Genomic DNA, 14,259 nt, shown 5'->3' with positions numbered 1-14,259 from the left:
TCATTCATTTGTAAAATCTTCTCTAGGTACATGTACTTGTAATCCAGATGACTATGATTTTTCATAAATTTACAATAGAGAATACATGACAAATGAAATGTTATTGTTGGTACATGTATTTCAATATTGCTTTGGACTCTTTTAATGTCATATAGTATTTTTATAGAAGCACATGACCTAATTATGTTATTTATTTCAATCATTTGTACATGTATACATGTAACTACTTGAAAATATTGCCGAAATCTTATAATTTGTCCTCAATTAGAATATGTTAAATGCATGTATCAACAAATGCTACTGACTTGTTTGTATACTTTCTTCTTTGGAATGAACACTGAAAAATAAGTTATTTCTCTTGATGAAAGTAAGATTGTGTTTACAAGCATTATAAGACATTTTCAAATATCTAATCCATGATGATAGATCTTTGGAATGTAATGATTTTTCAACTTAAGCAGAAATACCTGATTTTCAATGTGTACAAGTGTGTATTTTCTTGTGAAAAATATTGAACAAGAACACATGTAACTGTTTCATTTAATTAACATATGAAACCTTTTTCATAGGATTCTCATATGCAAATGGCTTGATAAAAATTTAAACTTTTCTTATGAAAATCATATGAAGTTATTTGCTTCATATGATTCACATATGATGCCCTTTTTATGATTCTCATATAAAGGCAATCATATGTTTCAGATACATGTACTATACACATATGTGGATCGTTTGTGGGTAAATTGCCTGTGTACAGAATGTTCCATCTATCTGAACAATAAAAGGGCTTATGGCGGATTAGTCCGTGAGCCACTGGGGGTGGTCGGTACCATTTTGGGTGAATAAACTTTATAGTGATATTTGGTAAGGTATACCCCTTACTAGTGAGAAAATGTATGATAGCATCAAATCTGTTGTGGTTTCCATGCTGGAGACAGATTTATTGTCTTTTACTCGCTCAAATAACGTATTTTGAGCAGAATATATTTGCAACCTGCAAAGTATTTGTCACAAAGTTGCAAACCGTGATAGAAAGTTTTACCAGAGTTACTCCTAGATATGATGAACATATTAAAAGACCATTAACTGAGTTACTAGCCGCGATTCTAATAAAAATGCATAATTGTACCATTTTTATTAAATAGTTACATGTACCTCAAAAATTTGTTTAAAGAAAAAGATAAGTTCCGACGCACATATACTAGTTTAGTTATTAGTCCGTCGATGACGACGTTGGCCAATGTCTCATCTTCGTGGGGGAGGGGGGTGACCTGGACGGTTGGTGCGGAGGTGACTGGTCAAGTCTATCATGAGTTTTTTGACTAGAGCCACGCCCCCTTCTTTGTAAATCTCAGCTGGGATGGTGCTTTGCCGATTGACAGCAGACTAATTGCTTTCTGGATCTCATCCAACGTGGGGACGGCGTCCAGTGACTTGTTGATGGGAACCTGGGCAGTCGGTTGATGGCTTTGTCGTTGATGGTAGTAGGGCGGTTCAAAACGTCATTGAAATGTTCAACCCACCTGTCGAATATTTTTTTCTTCTCTGTGATGAGTGTTAACCGGTCATCACTGAGGAGAAGGGATGAGCCTGATGGAGTTGGCCCATAGACTTCCTAAAGTCCACAGTAAAAGTTCTTCCTAGGTCTGTCATGAGATTCGGCGTAGCGTTGGATCTCGTCAGCTTTGGCATTCAGCCAGGAGTCCTGCATATCCCGAAGCTTTTGCTGTACTATGCCGTGAGCGTTCCTCAGAGCGTCTTCTTGGCTGTGGAGGTTGGATCATCTATATGATCCTTGTAAGCGCAAAGTTTGTCCTCTAGAAGCTGCGTGATCTCGGCACGGTTCTCATCAAACCAGTCTTTGTGTTTTTTTTTTGGTGGAGGGCCCAAGACACTCAAAGGCTGTATTGTGCACTGTATTACATGTACGAAGTGTGTTCCATGCTGCTTCTACGTCATGGTCATCAAGCACGGTGGAGTTGAGGTGTTCTTTTAGGGTGTCAGCAAAGTACTGTGAGGTGGAAGGCAACTTGAACTTACCAAAGTTGAGGCATTTTGAAGCCTTAGTCTCCTGAGGATGTATCCTGAGTTTGATCCAGAAGTTGAAGTTTAGAGACTGTGAGACGGTGATCTGTCCAGAGCTCCGTACCGCACATAGCCTAGGTGAACAAACGAACTGTCTGTCTGTCTCTCTTCCTGACAATGACGTAGTCCTGATCCTTATTTTCTTCGTGTTCTCTTTGTTATTTCGACTGCATGTGCAGGGAACCCATCAGCCGCGATAAACTGGCTAGGGTAGGGTGGAGCAGGCAACGATTGGGATAACTTTTCTAATCTGCTCCTCTTCCCATGGAGGTGAGCAGTGCGTTCCTAAAGAGGGTTGCTCAGTTGCAAAGGTGGCTGTGGAACTTCAACGCTGCTCTAGTCGGTGAAGAGCGACCATTATAGCCTGTGTCGGCTGTGTGCAGGTCCGCGAGAAGCAACTTCCAGTGAACCCGCACCTGTCACCTTCGTTGCTTGCCTGTCGCCAAAGGGCTTTCGGGTGGACGACAGAAGGAATGGAAGATGATTAATGACTTCCGTGACGAGTTTGATTAAAAAGAAGGTCGCAGACCTCACTCTCTCGCCCGCAACCATCTAGATCCAGTGGCAAGACAGATGTAAGGACGTCTGGAGATGAAGAAAGATACAGCGGAAGAGCAAGCCCTCAGTCAACAGGATTTGAGACCCTACAACACTTTGTGTAGAGAGTGCTCGCCTAGAGGGATCTCCCTTAAGAGTGTACGGGTTCCCTCTACCCGGACTAGTGAAGGGAAGGGGCGTCAGGCCATTACAGGTCGTGAGACACAGCCCACTGCCAACAAAGCACATATATGATTGTGCACATATGTTGCCTAATTTTGATGTAAAAAATATATATTACACTTTTAACTTAGATGAACATACAAGTGTTCATTATCACAATGGTTTAGCATGAGATTAAATAAATAATACATTTTAGGTAAAGGCTTTACTTGAGATCTGACATGTTCACAATATCTTTGTTAAAGATAAATACTCGCCTATAAGTCGGTCCGATATAAGTCGGTTGTATTTATTAAAATCTATATCAGAGGGACTGCCCTTATAAAATACCATTCATTTTAAAGCTCGCCTATAAGTCGGACATAGAGATTTGGACAAGAGATTAACTCCCAAAAATCCGACTTATAGGCCAGTATAAATGGTAACACAAACAAACTTTTTCTTCAGAAATCAGCATCATTTCTCATAGATTTACGTTTAAATTGACAATCTGAATAATGTTTACCAAGTAGAGTGGGAGAATTTTATAAGATGTCAAAAAGTTAAAAAAGTGTGCAAAATTTTGTATGGAATTATATAGAACATGTAGAAGGCAAAATAAAATCTCGAATCTAAACATCAAGAAAAACCTACGATTTCTTTATATTTCAGGGAATTGTTATTTATATTTATATCAATACAAATTAAAACCGTTCAAAAATATATATCAACCCGCGCATCCATTTTTTGTTTGTGGTAAGTACCTTTAAGTAAATAAACAATATACGCACAGGGTAAATCAAGGGAATTTTCCTTCAATTTTCATTTTTAGGATAGGGGTAAAGATTTACTATCAAATCAAGTAATATATATTTGTTACTTAAATAATGTTTTGAAATGCTAATACATGATAAAAATTCTATAAATAAAATGACCATGCAATATGTTTTTGGTGTGAAATTTGTCACAGTAGTTACATGTATTTCAAGTAATTTCTTTCCTTTGATCAAAATTTCAAAATTGCGTATTCCACTTTTTTTATCAAGGGTATATTTATATTCCTAAATAACTTAGACGGCTCATTACAGAGCCAATATTGAAAAATGACTGTACAGGGTAATAGCATGGTCTACATTCAAAAGAATTTTCAAGAAAATATCATCCGAAATAAGATAGAAATTGCATATTGAAAAACCAAACTTCTTCTTTAAAAGACACAGCCGAGAGAATGAACAAGTTGGGTTGGTGTATATAAACAGTTGATACACCATTAAAGCCACAATCAATTGAATGCTATCATACATTTTCTGACGGTAGAGATGTATGTCATCCAAAAATTAACTATGAAAATTATTCACCCGAGATGGTACCGATACCGAAAAATTCATGGCCTGGCTCATGGACTAGATGTGACATAATCGTTCCCAGCTCTTCAACTATTTTGTAGCTTTGTTGTATTTAATGAACTTGCAAGCTGTGAGAATCAAATTGGCGTTAGGGCAATCATGAATAATAGATTCAGCATAATTAAAAGAAGGGAATATATAATGATTCATGATGGAAAGATCAGATCAAAATTGGATTCACTTATTTAATGATCGTCATTTGGGCATTTGTTGTCGACACAACCTTTGTTAATATGAAAATCATAACTTAAATTATATATCCTGACTCCACTGAATGTACGCTGTGTAGCAACGGTTTAAGTTACTGTAGTTGATTATTTGAATAAATTATCCAATTTACTTAAGAATGTTGATCTTTCATAACTTATGCCATATGGTCACATCTTAAGCAGACATACATGTAGTCAGAATTTGTTGCCTGTTCGCACTAATGTGGCACAACTAAACAAATCTTGAGCATATAGAGTATTTTTTCTTGCTTAGTCAGAAACACTTTTTAATATACCACTCAAAATGGTTTGCATTGTTTCTGTGTAATATCTGGAAGTAAGAAATTAACAATGGCTGCAAAATCGATTAAATATAACTGACTCTATCTCATAAACAAATTTTTATTTCTGTGATAAAAATAATAGTTCTAATAAGCAGAAGTCAATGAATTCTTCTGGAGGGTTTCTATGTCTGATTTAAACTCACTTTTAACTTGATATTAAGCCGATTTGTTATTCTTCGCAGTAAAAGAAAGAAATTAAATAGAAATATTTCACATACAATGTAGACATTGATTGTTTATTTTTAAAAAAAATAAGAAAGTGAAATAAAAGTAATCATGTCATAACTCATCATATTTAGTGCTGGAAGGCAGTTGAATATTATTCTGTCTTCTTAATTTTTAATAAGGTTTCTAAAGCTTGAAAGGCAAGAAACACCATAAATAAAATAGATATACACTAAGTGCAACGGTGACCTTTCTAAAAAAAAAATTCTTTACTTATTTGTAAGTGAAAAATAATCACTAGCTGATTGTTTGACGTTATAATCATTATCTTCAGATACAGAAACATCAGATGCCATGTGTCGTCTCCCTGTATTGAGATTACTGTAGTCACTCTCCTCCATTGTAAGATTTATGGTTCCATGTGCGTGGTCATAAGTTTCATCAACATCAGGATTTTCCTCTTCCTTTTCATTAAGATGATTGTAAACGTCATTATTTACGTCATTATTTTCCATAATCGAGCTTTTTATATCTTCTTGAACGTTTCTATTCTTCTGTGATTCATCAGAATGAGCAAAAGGTGGTACATTCAAAATTTGTCTCTAAAAAAAAATTGTCTTTTAAAATTTATTTTATCAACTTTTTTGATTGACGAAATATTAAACCTTAAACATAAAATTTAACTTAAAGAGACAAATGAAGTTTATCTAAAATTTTCAATTTTATTTTTTATATGTAGAGAAAACAAAATCAAATAGATTATTGATTCCTCAATAAAGTGTAAAACAAAACAAAATCTTATTCATATGGTAATCAAATGCGACAATTAAGATCAATAATCAGAGTCCGCTGTAAAATATTATATCTGAAAATAGTTTTTTCTTATAATACTGCATTTAAATTTTAGCGGCAGAGATTTCATTACCGATGGTAAATTCATGGTAAGGAAGGGACCTATTTTGAACAGATGCATATGTATTAAGGGATAACTCTATCAAATATCTAGCATAGTTAACATAGTTAACTACATTGAATACGATGATATTGATTTACTATGACTGTTTATTCCGGAACTTTTTTGTAGACTTACAGCCTTAATACATCTTAAATTACATACCAATAATATAATGTTTTGATGAGTTATATACAAATACAAAAAATATTTTATTTTAATATCATAAAACGATTACTTGTAAGCTTAAGAAATAAAATATAACTACCTGAAATCAAAATTATAAATACTTTGACTTGCTATAGTGAAAAATAATTTATTATAGTTAACTATTGTACTTTAAAGAGCAGTATATGTGTTCTCTTCCTACACACATGAAGTGATTTAATACATATTTAAATACCAAAAGAAGACAAATCTTTACGTATACCTGTGTTGGGCTTTTTGACATGGCAGGAAATGCTCATTCCTCCATGGCACCTGATCCTATCCCTAATGTTTTGGAGGTCGTGTTTGCTCAGGCTCCGGGATCGTGAAACATTTCAGGCTTAATTCAAAATCTTCATAGTGTACTTAAATTTTATGGGAGGAAAACTCATCAAATATGAAAAAATATTTTAATTTTGATTCATAAAAATGTTGATATTTACAAATTTTGTTATCAATTCAATTATCATTTTACAAGCAATGGAAAAATTGGCTTAAGTCTAAGTCTGTTTCATGATCCTGGGGTCTGCTCCTATCTTTTATAGTTTTATGGACTTTAAATCTTGAAACTGTTCGTTATCTACTTATTTTTCATTAAACATGTACCAAATTTTGTATTGTTTTTGTTTCAAATACTAAAGACATCTCAAAGTAATGCAGTTTTTTATACCATGTGCGGTATATATGTCAAAGGATCAAAAGTTAATTTGTTGGTCACTACGAGTGCTAAACAAGGTTTACATGGTATTTTCAGCGACTAGTAATTGAATATTAACCATGCTTTCGCAGTTAATGATGTTTTTCAATGAATTTGATTAACACGGATATACAGACTAATAATTTTTGAAGGCGGTGCTTAAAATTACTGCCTTTAACACAATGCGCAAGACCAAAGTACATTTACCAGCATCATTAAGAGTTCCTGTTAGGTTTGGAAAGAGTAAATCGAATGGACTTTTTCAGACTGGTATGTTTAACATAAATTAAAATCTTTCTTACTTCATTTGAAAGATGCTCGGTAGGATTGTTTTGAAGTACACCAGTTTCAGTCTCATAAGTAGCATTATTAAAAACTGCGGTCCTTGAGTATTCTCTATAAAATATAAAAGTTCAGATGTTTTCTTTTTAAAATTTTAAATGCAACTGATTTTAGAAATAAAGTTTTCAAAGACAGTATTAAAGTTGAATATAGCTGCTAGAGTATGTTTTACTTAGTTTTAAATTTTCCATATCGAAGATGATGATACATGTTTCCAATTACAACAGTTAGGACAATGCCTAGGATAAGGCCCCCAAGAACAGACACAACTATCACACTGACTGCAACATCTTCTGAAATGAATAACTCAAAATAAATTTATGATTTGTCCATGGTAAGTCTTTGAAATTATGCTTAAATAATTGTAAGAAAGTTTTTATCAGCGGGCATAAATTGAATTCTAATTACTCATTGTTAGCTTATTGCTATATCACCTTCAACATCCAAAACAATATTTTTTACATTCTATTCCCTATTCACAATTTTGTTTATTTTACTTAACTAAATAGAAGAATTTTCTGTTGATAAAATTATATAGCAATGAAAACCCTCAAAATATACATTTGTGTAGATGTCATTATTGCCCAAATTTGTAACTCTCATATTGAAAATATGCATACTTTCCTGTTCCTTGAAATTTTTTTGAAAGATACCGCCCGATGTCGCTGAAAGTAGTAATATATTCTCCCTTAATTCTTGTAATAATGTGCAGCAAATAATTAAAAAAAGGTTTATGAACACACAAAAAAGAATCACGAGTATTTCAATAAATCAAAATTTATAGAGTCCTAACAGGGTCGTACAAAATCAAAATATACCGTTGAAGCACATTAATGTAATTATTAGAATAATCATTAAATTACTTTTTGAAAAAACATAAATCTTCTTTCTATTCCTACCATAGAATTCAGTTATAATTCTAGTACACACTTTCTCGTTGGACTTCTTGGAAAACAATGTAAAAAAGTACGTATATAATCATTTAATGTCGATGGGAAAATTCCACGAACATGCAATAAACAAGGGATTGCTTGGGCTCAAAATGCATCAGATGGTGAAACGACAAGGTCAATTTATTCAGTACATTCAGTTTGTTAAAGAGACAGTGTTGACGATAGTAAATAATAACTTCAGGACTTTAGCAATCTTATGAATCCTTCTAGTATTGGTATAGTGTTGTAATAGTTCTATTCATTAACTAGAATGACAAACGCATAATGTATCATTCATGAGATCATATTTTGTACTCTTCGCTAAGTCTCTTTTGTCCCAGTTAGCCGACCAAATGCATGTGAGATTTGAAAAGTTTCAGTCATAGAAATAGAAAGAAAGTATCACAATTACAGTTTATTGATTGTAAAGCGATTTATACATTGATTTAAAATAATACTTACATGGAAAACATTCTGAATCATTCAGTGGAACATATCCACGCCGACGAACGCATGTATCATTCTGACAAATCAAGCCTGATACCATTGAACACTGCTCATTTCGCTGGCATGTGTCGTTCAATTTCAAATTTCCTGATAAAAAAGAAAAATAAAACAGCTTTCAATTATATGAATTTACTATATGTGTTAGCTTAACGAGGCCGAGTCTAATTATTTCTGCACTAGGGATTTTGATAATTCTTTGATCTTAATTTTTACTGTTATATTTATTGTTTTAGGATTAAAAAATCGCATGTTTACCACCCCGATTTCTGAATGGGCCATCTCAAATGTTGTCAAACTTTACTATTGGACCCTATGGGAATTTGTTGGAAAATCCCCAAATTATTACATTTTCGCATATTTTTGTATTTCTGCCCTAGGAATTTCTTTTTCATTCATGTAAATGAAAGTAAATGTAAAAAGTCACCAAATTGTGAAATATTAAAAAAGGTTAACCATCTTGATAAGTCTAGGTAGTAATTATTAAGTTTATTTTTTCGAAGCCAAATTCCTTCAAAATTGCCATATCACGGTATAAATACATATCTTTGCTGATGAATTATCGGTGCATACAATTTTTTTTGGCATAAATAGCAATTTTTAGATTGCTAGTATGTTTCTTGGGAAGTTATGTCATCAGTTTTTAGTATAATATACATGGACGTCTTGAACATACAAGCGATATGCGTCATTCTTCAGCGTCATGCATTGCTTACAAAATCCGAAAGTGGAGACGTTGTTAGAGCCATATCAACGTTCTTTTTCCAATAATTGTCTTAAAATCACATTTTCAGATCAGTAGGAGTTACAAATAATGTCAATTTTGTATTAAAATTAAAGTAATTTTCAAAGGTGTACAGCCACACAAATGACTGCATGAAATTAAAAAGCTGCGCAAAGTGATGCGCACTCGAATTAGACCCGGCCTCGTTTAGTATTGTATTACTATTACCCGTCGTTCTTATATCGAGCATATACATGTATTAAAGCTCTATAGTGGTGTCATCAGTACAGTACAACTCGTTTGGTACCAACACGGATATAGTGAATTTTTCCTGTGTCTCCGGCAAAATTCTTGACAAATCTTTGTAAAATTTTACGGTTATACCGAACGCTGATATAACGAATTACGGATAATTACGTGTCCTCGATAACGTCTGTTTTATAAAATCCACGAAAATTGATGAAGCCACAGTAATTTGCCTGTACTCCAGACGCTGTGATAAGACCGATAACATCCAAAAATATAAAAAAGAAATCAATGCTAAAACTTTCTATTATCAATTTTCTCTGTTTATAATAGATTATTTCGTTTTATCTTTATTATGAATTCAGAGTTGCTTTTTTTATATAGACGTAAGAGTATTAAAAAGGTTGTGGCGTGGCAAGTTAAGGTATTCAATCCCTAATAGGAACAAATTCAATGAAATTGAACACATAACTCATATGTAGGCATTGAATACTCAGTTTATTTAGACATATTTCCCATTTATTACTATTAGTATGAAGGATGGGATATGTCCTAATTTATGACCTTGAATTTTGGTAAGAGTCATCTTCCCTTTTTTTTAATTAATTAAAAAAATCAATTAAAATAATGTAGCCGGTAAAAAATCATTTTCAATTGTCATTTTATTTTTAATATTTCAACGCATCTTTCCACCGCAGGATTTATTGATCAATAAATTATTTAAATTTTTATTTTGAAAAAAAAACGCTTTTCCCCATAGACTTCAATGCAATCTTTGTTAATTAATTAATGCTTAATTAATGAAATTTTTAAAACTTTCTCGCGGGCAATCCTTTTCCACTATAAAGTGCTTTAATATAATATCAGTGTATTATGTACTTGACGGACATTTAAGGGTAGGGAATTAGGTCCCATTAGGGATGGAAATCCTTAAATGATGCAATTGACTATTACGAGGAGCAAAAAGACTACTTATAAATATACGGGTTTTTTGTAATATTTTTGTGATAATTTTATTTTGTAATTGTTTTAATCAAATTAAGCCAATGCAATTCTAATTTTGGTGTTCGTAGAATATTGGATATATAGCAGTGTATATATTACAGTGTATTCTACAACGCAGTATATGACAAGGTTTCGTGTGTTCAAGTGTTTTGAATAATAGATGACTTGAATATTTTACATGACTTGTAGTTGATTTCAAAAAAATTTCACATAATGTAAATATATGTATATATCAGCTTAAAAATAAATATTGATAACACTTCAATTTTGTCTTGTTTTTTATTTTTTCAGAGAATTTTGACTTTTATTCCTAAAATTTAAAGCCGAAAGAAACTTTCTGGAAATTTTAACAAATATACGTTATTTATGCCAGGCTTCAAAAAGCAAGACCATGAAGTTTTAAAGACAACATCAGAAAAAAAAAATTTAATTTATTTTTTAACAATAATATTGAATTCAATATAAGATTATATTCCGTAGCATAAAATTATATATCCGCTGAAATTTTTAAAAGGTTTAAAAAAAAATGAAAGTAACGATACCAGATGTCTTCTTTTTCTTCGTTAAAGCGTTATTGTCGAGTATGTGCGAGAACTTTTTTAAGAGCCCTAAAATGTTCTTTACAAAAAAAACAAGAGGCCCACGGGCCTTATAGGTCACCTGAGCATCATGCAACAACTTTGAAATGATTGAAATTGGTTTAAATTTTAAGCTAGATGCTATGGCATTCACAATTTTGAAAGAGGCACCATTGCTAATCATAACTTTACACTTAGCAATTGTTTAGTTTGTTTACTTAATACCCATAAGCAGGGTAGGGGAACAAAAATGTATGTCAACTGATCAGTAATACTGTAAATCACATTTTATTCGCGAGAATTTTATTTTCGCATAATTACGCGAGAAGTGAGCTCGCAAAAATTTCATTCTCGCGTATAATAGCATTCAAGATTATACAGAAGAATAACCACAATTCGTGAAAATTATGTCTCGCTTGTAAAGAATCAGTGACTACTATCTCGCAGAAATAAGGTGTCGCGTAAAAAAAGTGATCTACAATATTCAGCAATAATCAGGAGTGCTCCTACCACACATGAACTCCTGACCCTAGGTCTAGACATTGCACAATTTTTGAAAAGGCACACTTGCTTATCAAAATTACTTAATAAATACCAAGGAGCAGATTTTAAACAATTCATTTTCAGTATATAAGTAGAGCCCCCCCCCCATTTTTGGTATCCCTGACCCAGGGGCCTTGAAATTCACAATTCTGGAGGAGGAGCCAATCATAACTATATAAATAGTTCATCTGCTTATTACCCAGAATTAGAGAAAAAGATTTTAAAAGATTTATTTAATTTACCTATATAATCATTATAGAGTCACACCCTAACACCAGAACTCCTGACCATGGGGACATAAAATTCACAATTTTGGCAGAAACATTCTTGTTCATTATAACTATGTCCTTAATTAGTTTATTAAATACTCAGAAGCAGAGAAGAATATTTTCAAAAATTTAATGCATTTTCACTATGTAATCAATAGAGCCCCGCCCTTACACCAGAACCCCTGACCCTGGGGCCATAAAATTCACATTTTTGGTAGAGGCACTCTTGCTCATCATAACTATGAACTTAATAAGTTTATTTGATACCCAGGAGCAGAGAAGAAAATTTTCAAAGAATTAATGCATTTTCACTATAAAATCAATAGAGCCCCGCCCTAACACCAGAACCCCTGACCCTGGGGCCATAAAATTCACAATTTTGGTAGAGGCACTCCTGCTCATCATAACTATTACTTACAATGTAGTTAGTTTATCTAATACCAAGGAGCAGAGAAGAAGATTTTCAAAGATTTAATGTATTTTCACTATATAATCAATAGAGCGACGCCCTAACACCAGAACCCCTGACCCTGGGGCCATGAATTTCACAATTTTGGTAGATGCACTCTTGCTCATCATGACTATGTACTTAGTTAATTTATTTAATACCTAGGAGCAGAGAAGAGGATTTTAAAGAAATAATGCATTTTCACTATATAATCAATAGAGCGACGCCCTAACACCAGAACCCCTGACCCTGGGGCCATGAATTTCACAATTTATGAAGAGACACTCTTGCTCATCATAACTATGAACTTAGTTTATTTACTACCTAGGAGCAGAGAAGAAGATTTTCAAAGATTTAGTGCATTTTCACTATAAAATCAATAGGGACCCGCCCTAACACCATAACCCCTGACCCTGGGGCCATGAATTTCACAATTTATGTAGAGACACTCTTGCTCATGATAACTATGTACTTAGTTAGTTTATTTAATACCCAGGAGCAGAGAAGAAGATTTTCAAATAATTAATGCATTTTTACTAAATAATCAATAGAGCCCCGCCCTCACACCAGAACCCCTGACCCTGGGGTCATGACAATTTTGGTAGAGGACTTAATGCTGATTACAATCATACAAACAGTTTGACTGCTTGATGTCCAGGAGTAAAGAAGAAGATTTTTAAAGATTGCACTAATTTTAGTGGTTTTTGCCCCACCCCCCTGGCCCGAGGGGGGCAGGGACCACGAAATTCACAATTTTTGTTCTCCTTCGCCCATAGATGCTATATGCTAAAATTGGTTGAAATTGGTTCAGCAGTTTCAGAGAAGAAGCTGAAAATGTTTAAATGCTAACGCACGACGGACGACAGATGACAGACGACGGACGACGACGGATAAAAACAGATAGCAATAGGTCACCTGAGTTTACTCAGGTGACCTAAAAAGTTATTTTTTGTTTTAATTTTTCATTTTCTTTGATAATCTTATCTGATCCTTTTATCGTAGAATAAAATTCTGCAACTTAAACCCAGATAGCATGACCCCGTTGGGCCAACGTTGGTTTTTGGTTGTATGTTTGATAGATGGTTGGCGTTAGGGAACAAATGTAGGCCCAACGTTGGCAAGAAAGCTTAAACAACGGTGTTGGGCTTGTAATGTTGGCCCATTGTAGTAACATGTTGACAAGAAACATAGCGACTTTGTGTTGAATATTAAGATGTTGGTCCAACATAGGTCCAACCGAGTAAATGTTGACATGGATCAAGACCATTGTGTGTTAAGTATGAAATGTTGGCCCAATAGGTCTAACTGAGCACATGTTGACACAAAACGTGGCCACTTTTTGTTGGATGTTCAATGTTGGCCCAACGTTGGTCCAGCTAAATAAATGTTGACAATATAATGATGCATTGCTCTGTGTTGGGCGTGCTGGACTGAACTGGAGTTGGTCCAATATCAATATTGGGATTACATGTACAGGTATCCTGTAATGTTTGAGATGAAATGCTGGTCCAACGTTGGCCCAATATTGCGAAAAGTATTCATCAATTTAGGTTTATCTATTGTAAATCGATGGTAATGTAATAAGCAACTCATTATAAACATGTGATCTATATTATATTGAATGGAAATTATGAGACAATCCTTATATGTCTGCGAATTACATATAGTAATTTTGTATCTTTGTAGATTCTATATTTAGCATCATTGAATCAAATTTAAAGTGCTGTGTTTTGGGCTCCAAAATAAATAGGTCACTGGTAAAATTCACTGGCTCGGCAGGTGACTCATAAGTCTCCAAGGAAACCGGCATCTTAATCAGGTTTTTAAACCGCGCACTTGCACAATTAAAAGACTATGTGTCTGTTTATGTAAAGAAATTTAAACCTTTCAATGTAAGTATTGCT

The 14,259-nt window shown here is 33.6% G+C and overlaps 1 protein-coding gene across 4 annotated transcripts in view; it reads right to left on the bottom strand.

Annotated features, from left to right (window-relative positions):
* Window positions 1-4,812: 4,812 nt before the first annotated feature.
* Window positions 4,813-14,259, bottom strand: part of LOC134260413 (uncharacterized) — a 47,792-nt gene continuing 38,345 nt past the window's right edge. For all 4 annotated transcript variants that reach the window (XM_062742976.1, XM_062742975.1, XM_062742974.1 and 1 more), the window contains 5 exons: window positions 8,501-8,632; window positions 7,727-7,771; window positions 7,279-7,399; window positions 7,067-7,160; window positions 4,813-5,510 (listed from right to left, as the gene is read on the bottom strand). In XM_062742976.1, coding sequence (XP_062598960.1) covers window positions 5,178-5,510; window positions 7,067-7,160; window positions 7,279-7,399; window positions 7,727-7,771; window positions 8,501-8,632 — 725 coding nt within the window. In that variant the 3' untranslated portion in view covers window positions 4,813-5,177. The remainder of the gene's footprint in view (window positions 5,511-7,066; window positions 7,161-7,278; window positions 7,400-7,726; window positions 7,772-8,500; window positions 8,633-14,259) is intronic.

The sequence above is a fragment of the Saccostrea cucullata genome, unplaced genomic scaffold (genome assembly GCF_032062105.1).
Source record: "Saccostrea cucullata isolate Sc308-1 unplaced genomic scaffold, CSIRO_AGI_Scuc_v1 ctg715, whole genome shotgun sequence".
Classification (NCBI taxonomy): Eukaryota; Metazoa; Mollusca; class Bivalvia; order Ostreida; family Ostreidae; genus Saccostrea; species Saccostrea cuccullata.
Note: the sequence above shows the minus strand (reverse complement) of the source record. Positions and strands in the feature narration are given on the sequence as shown.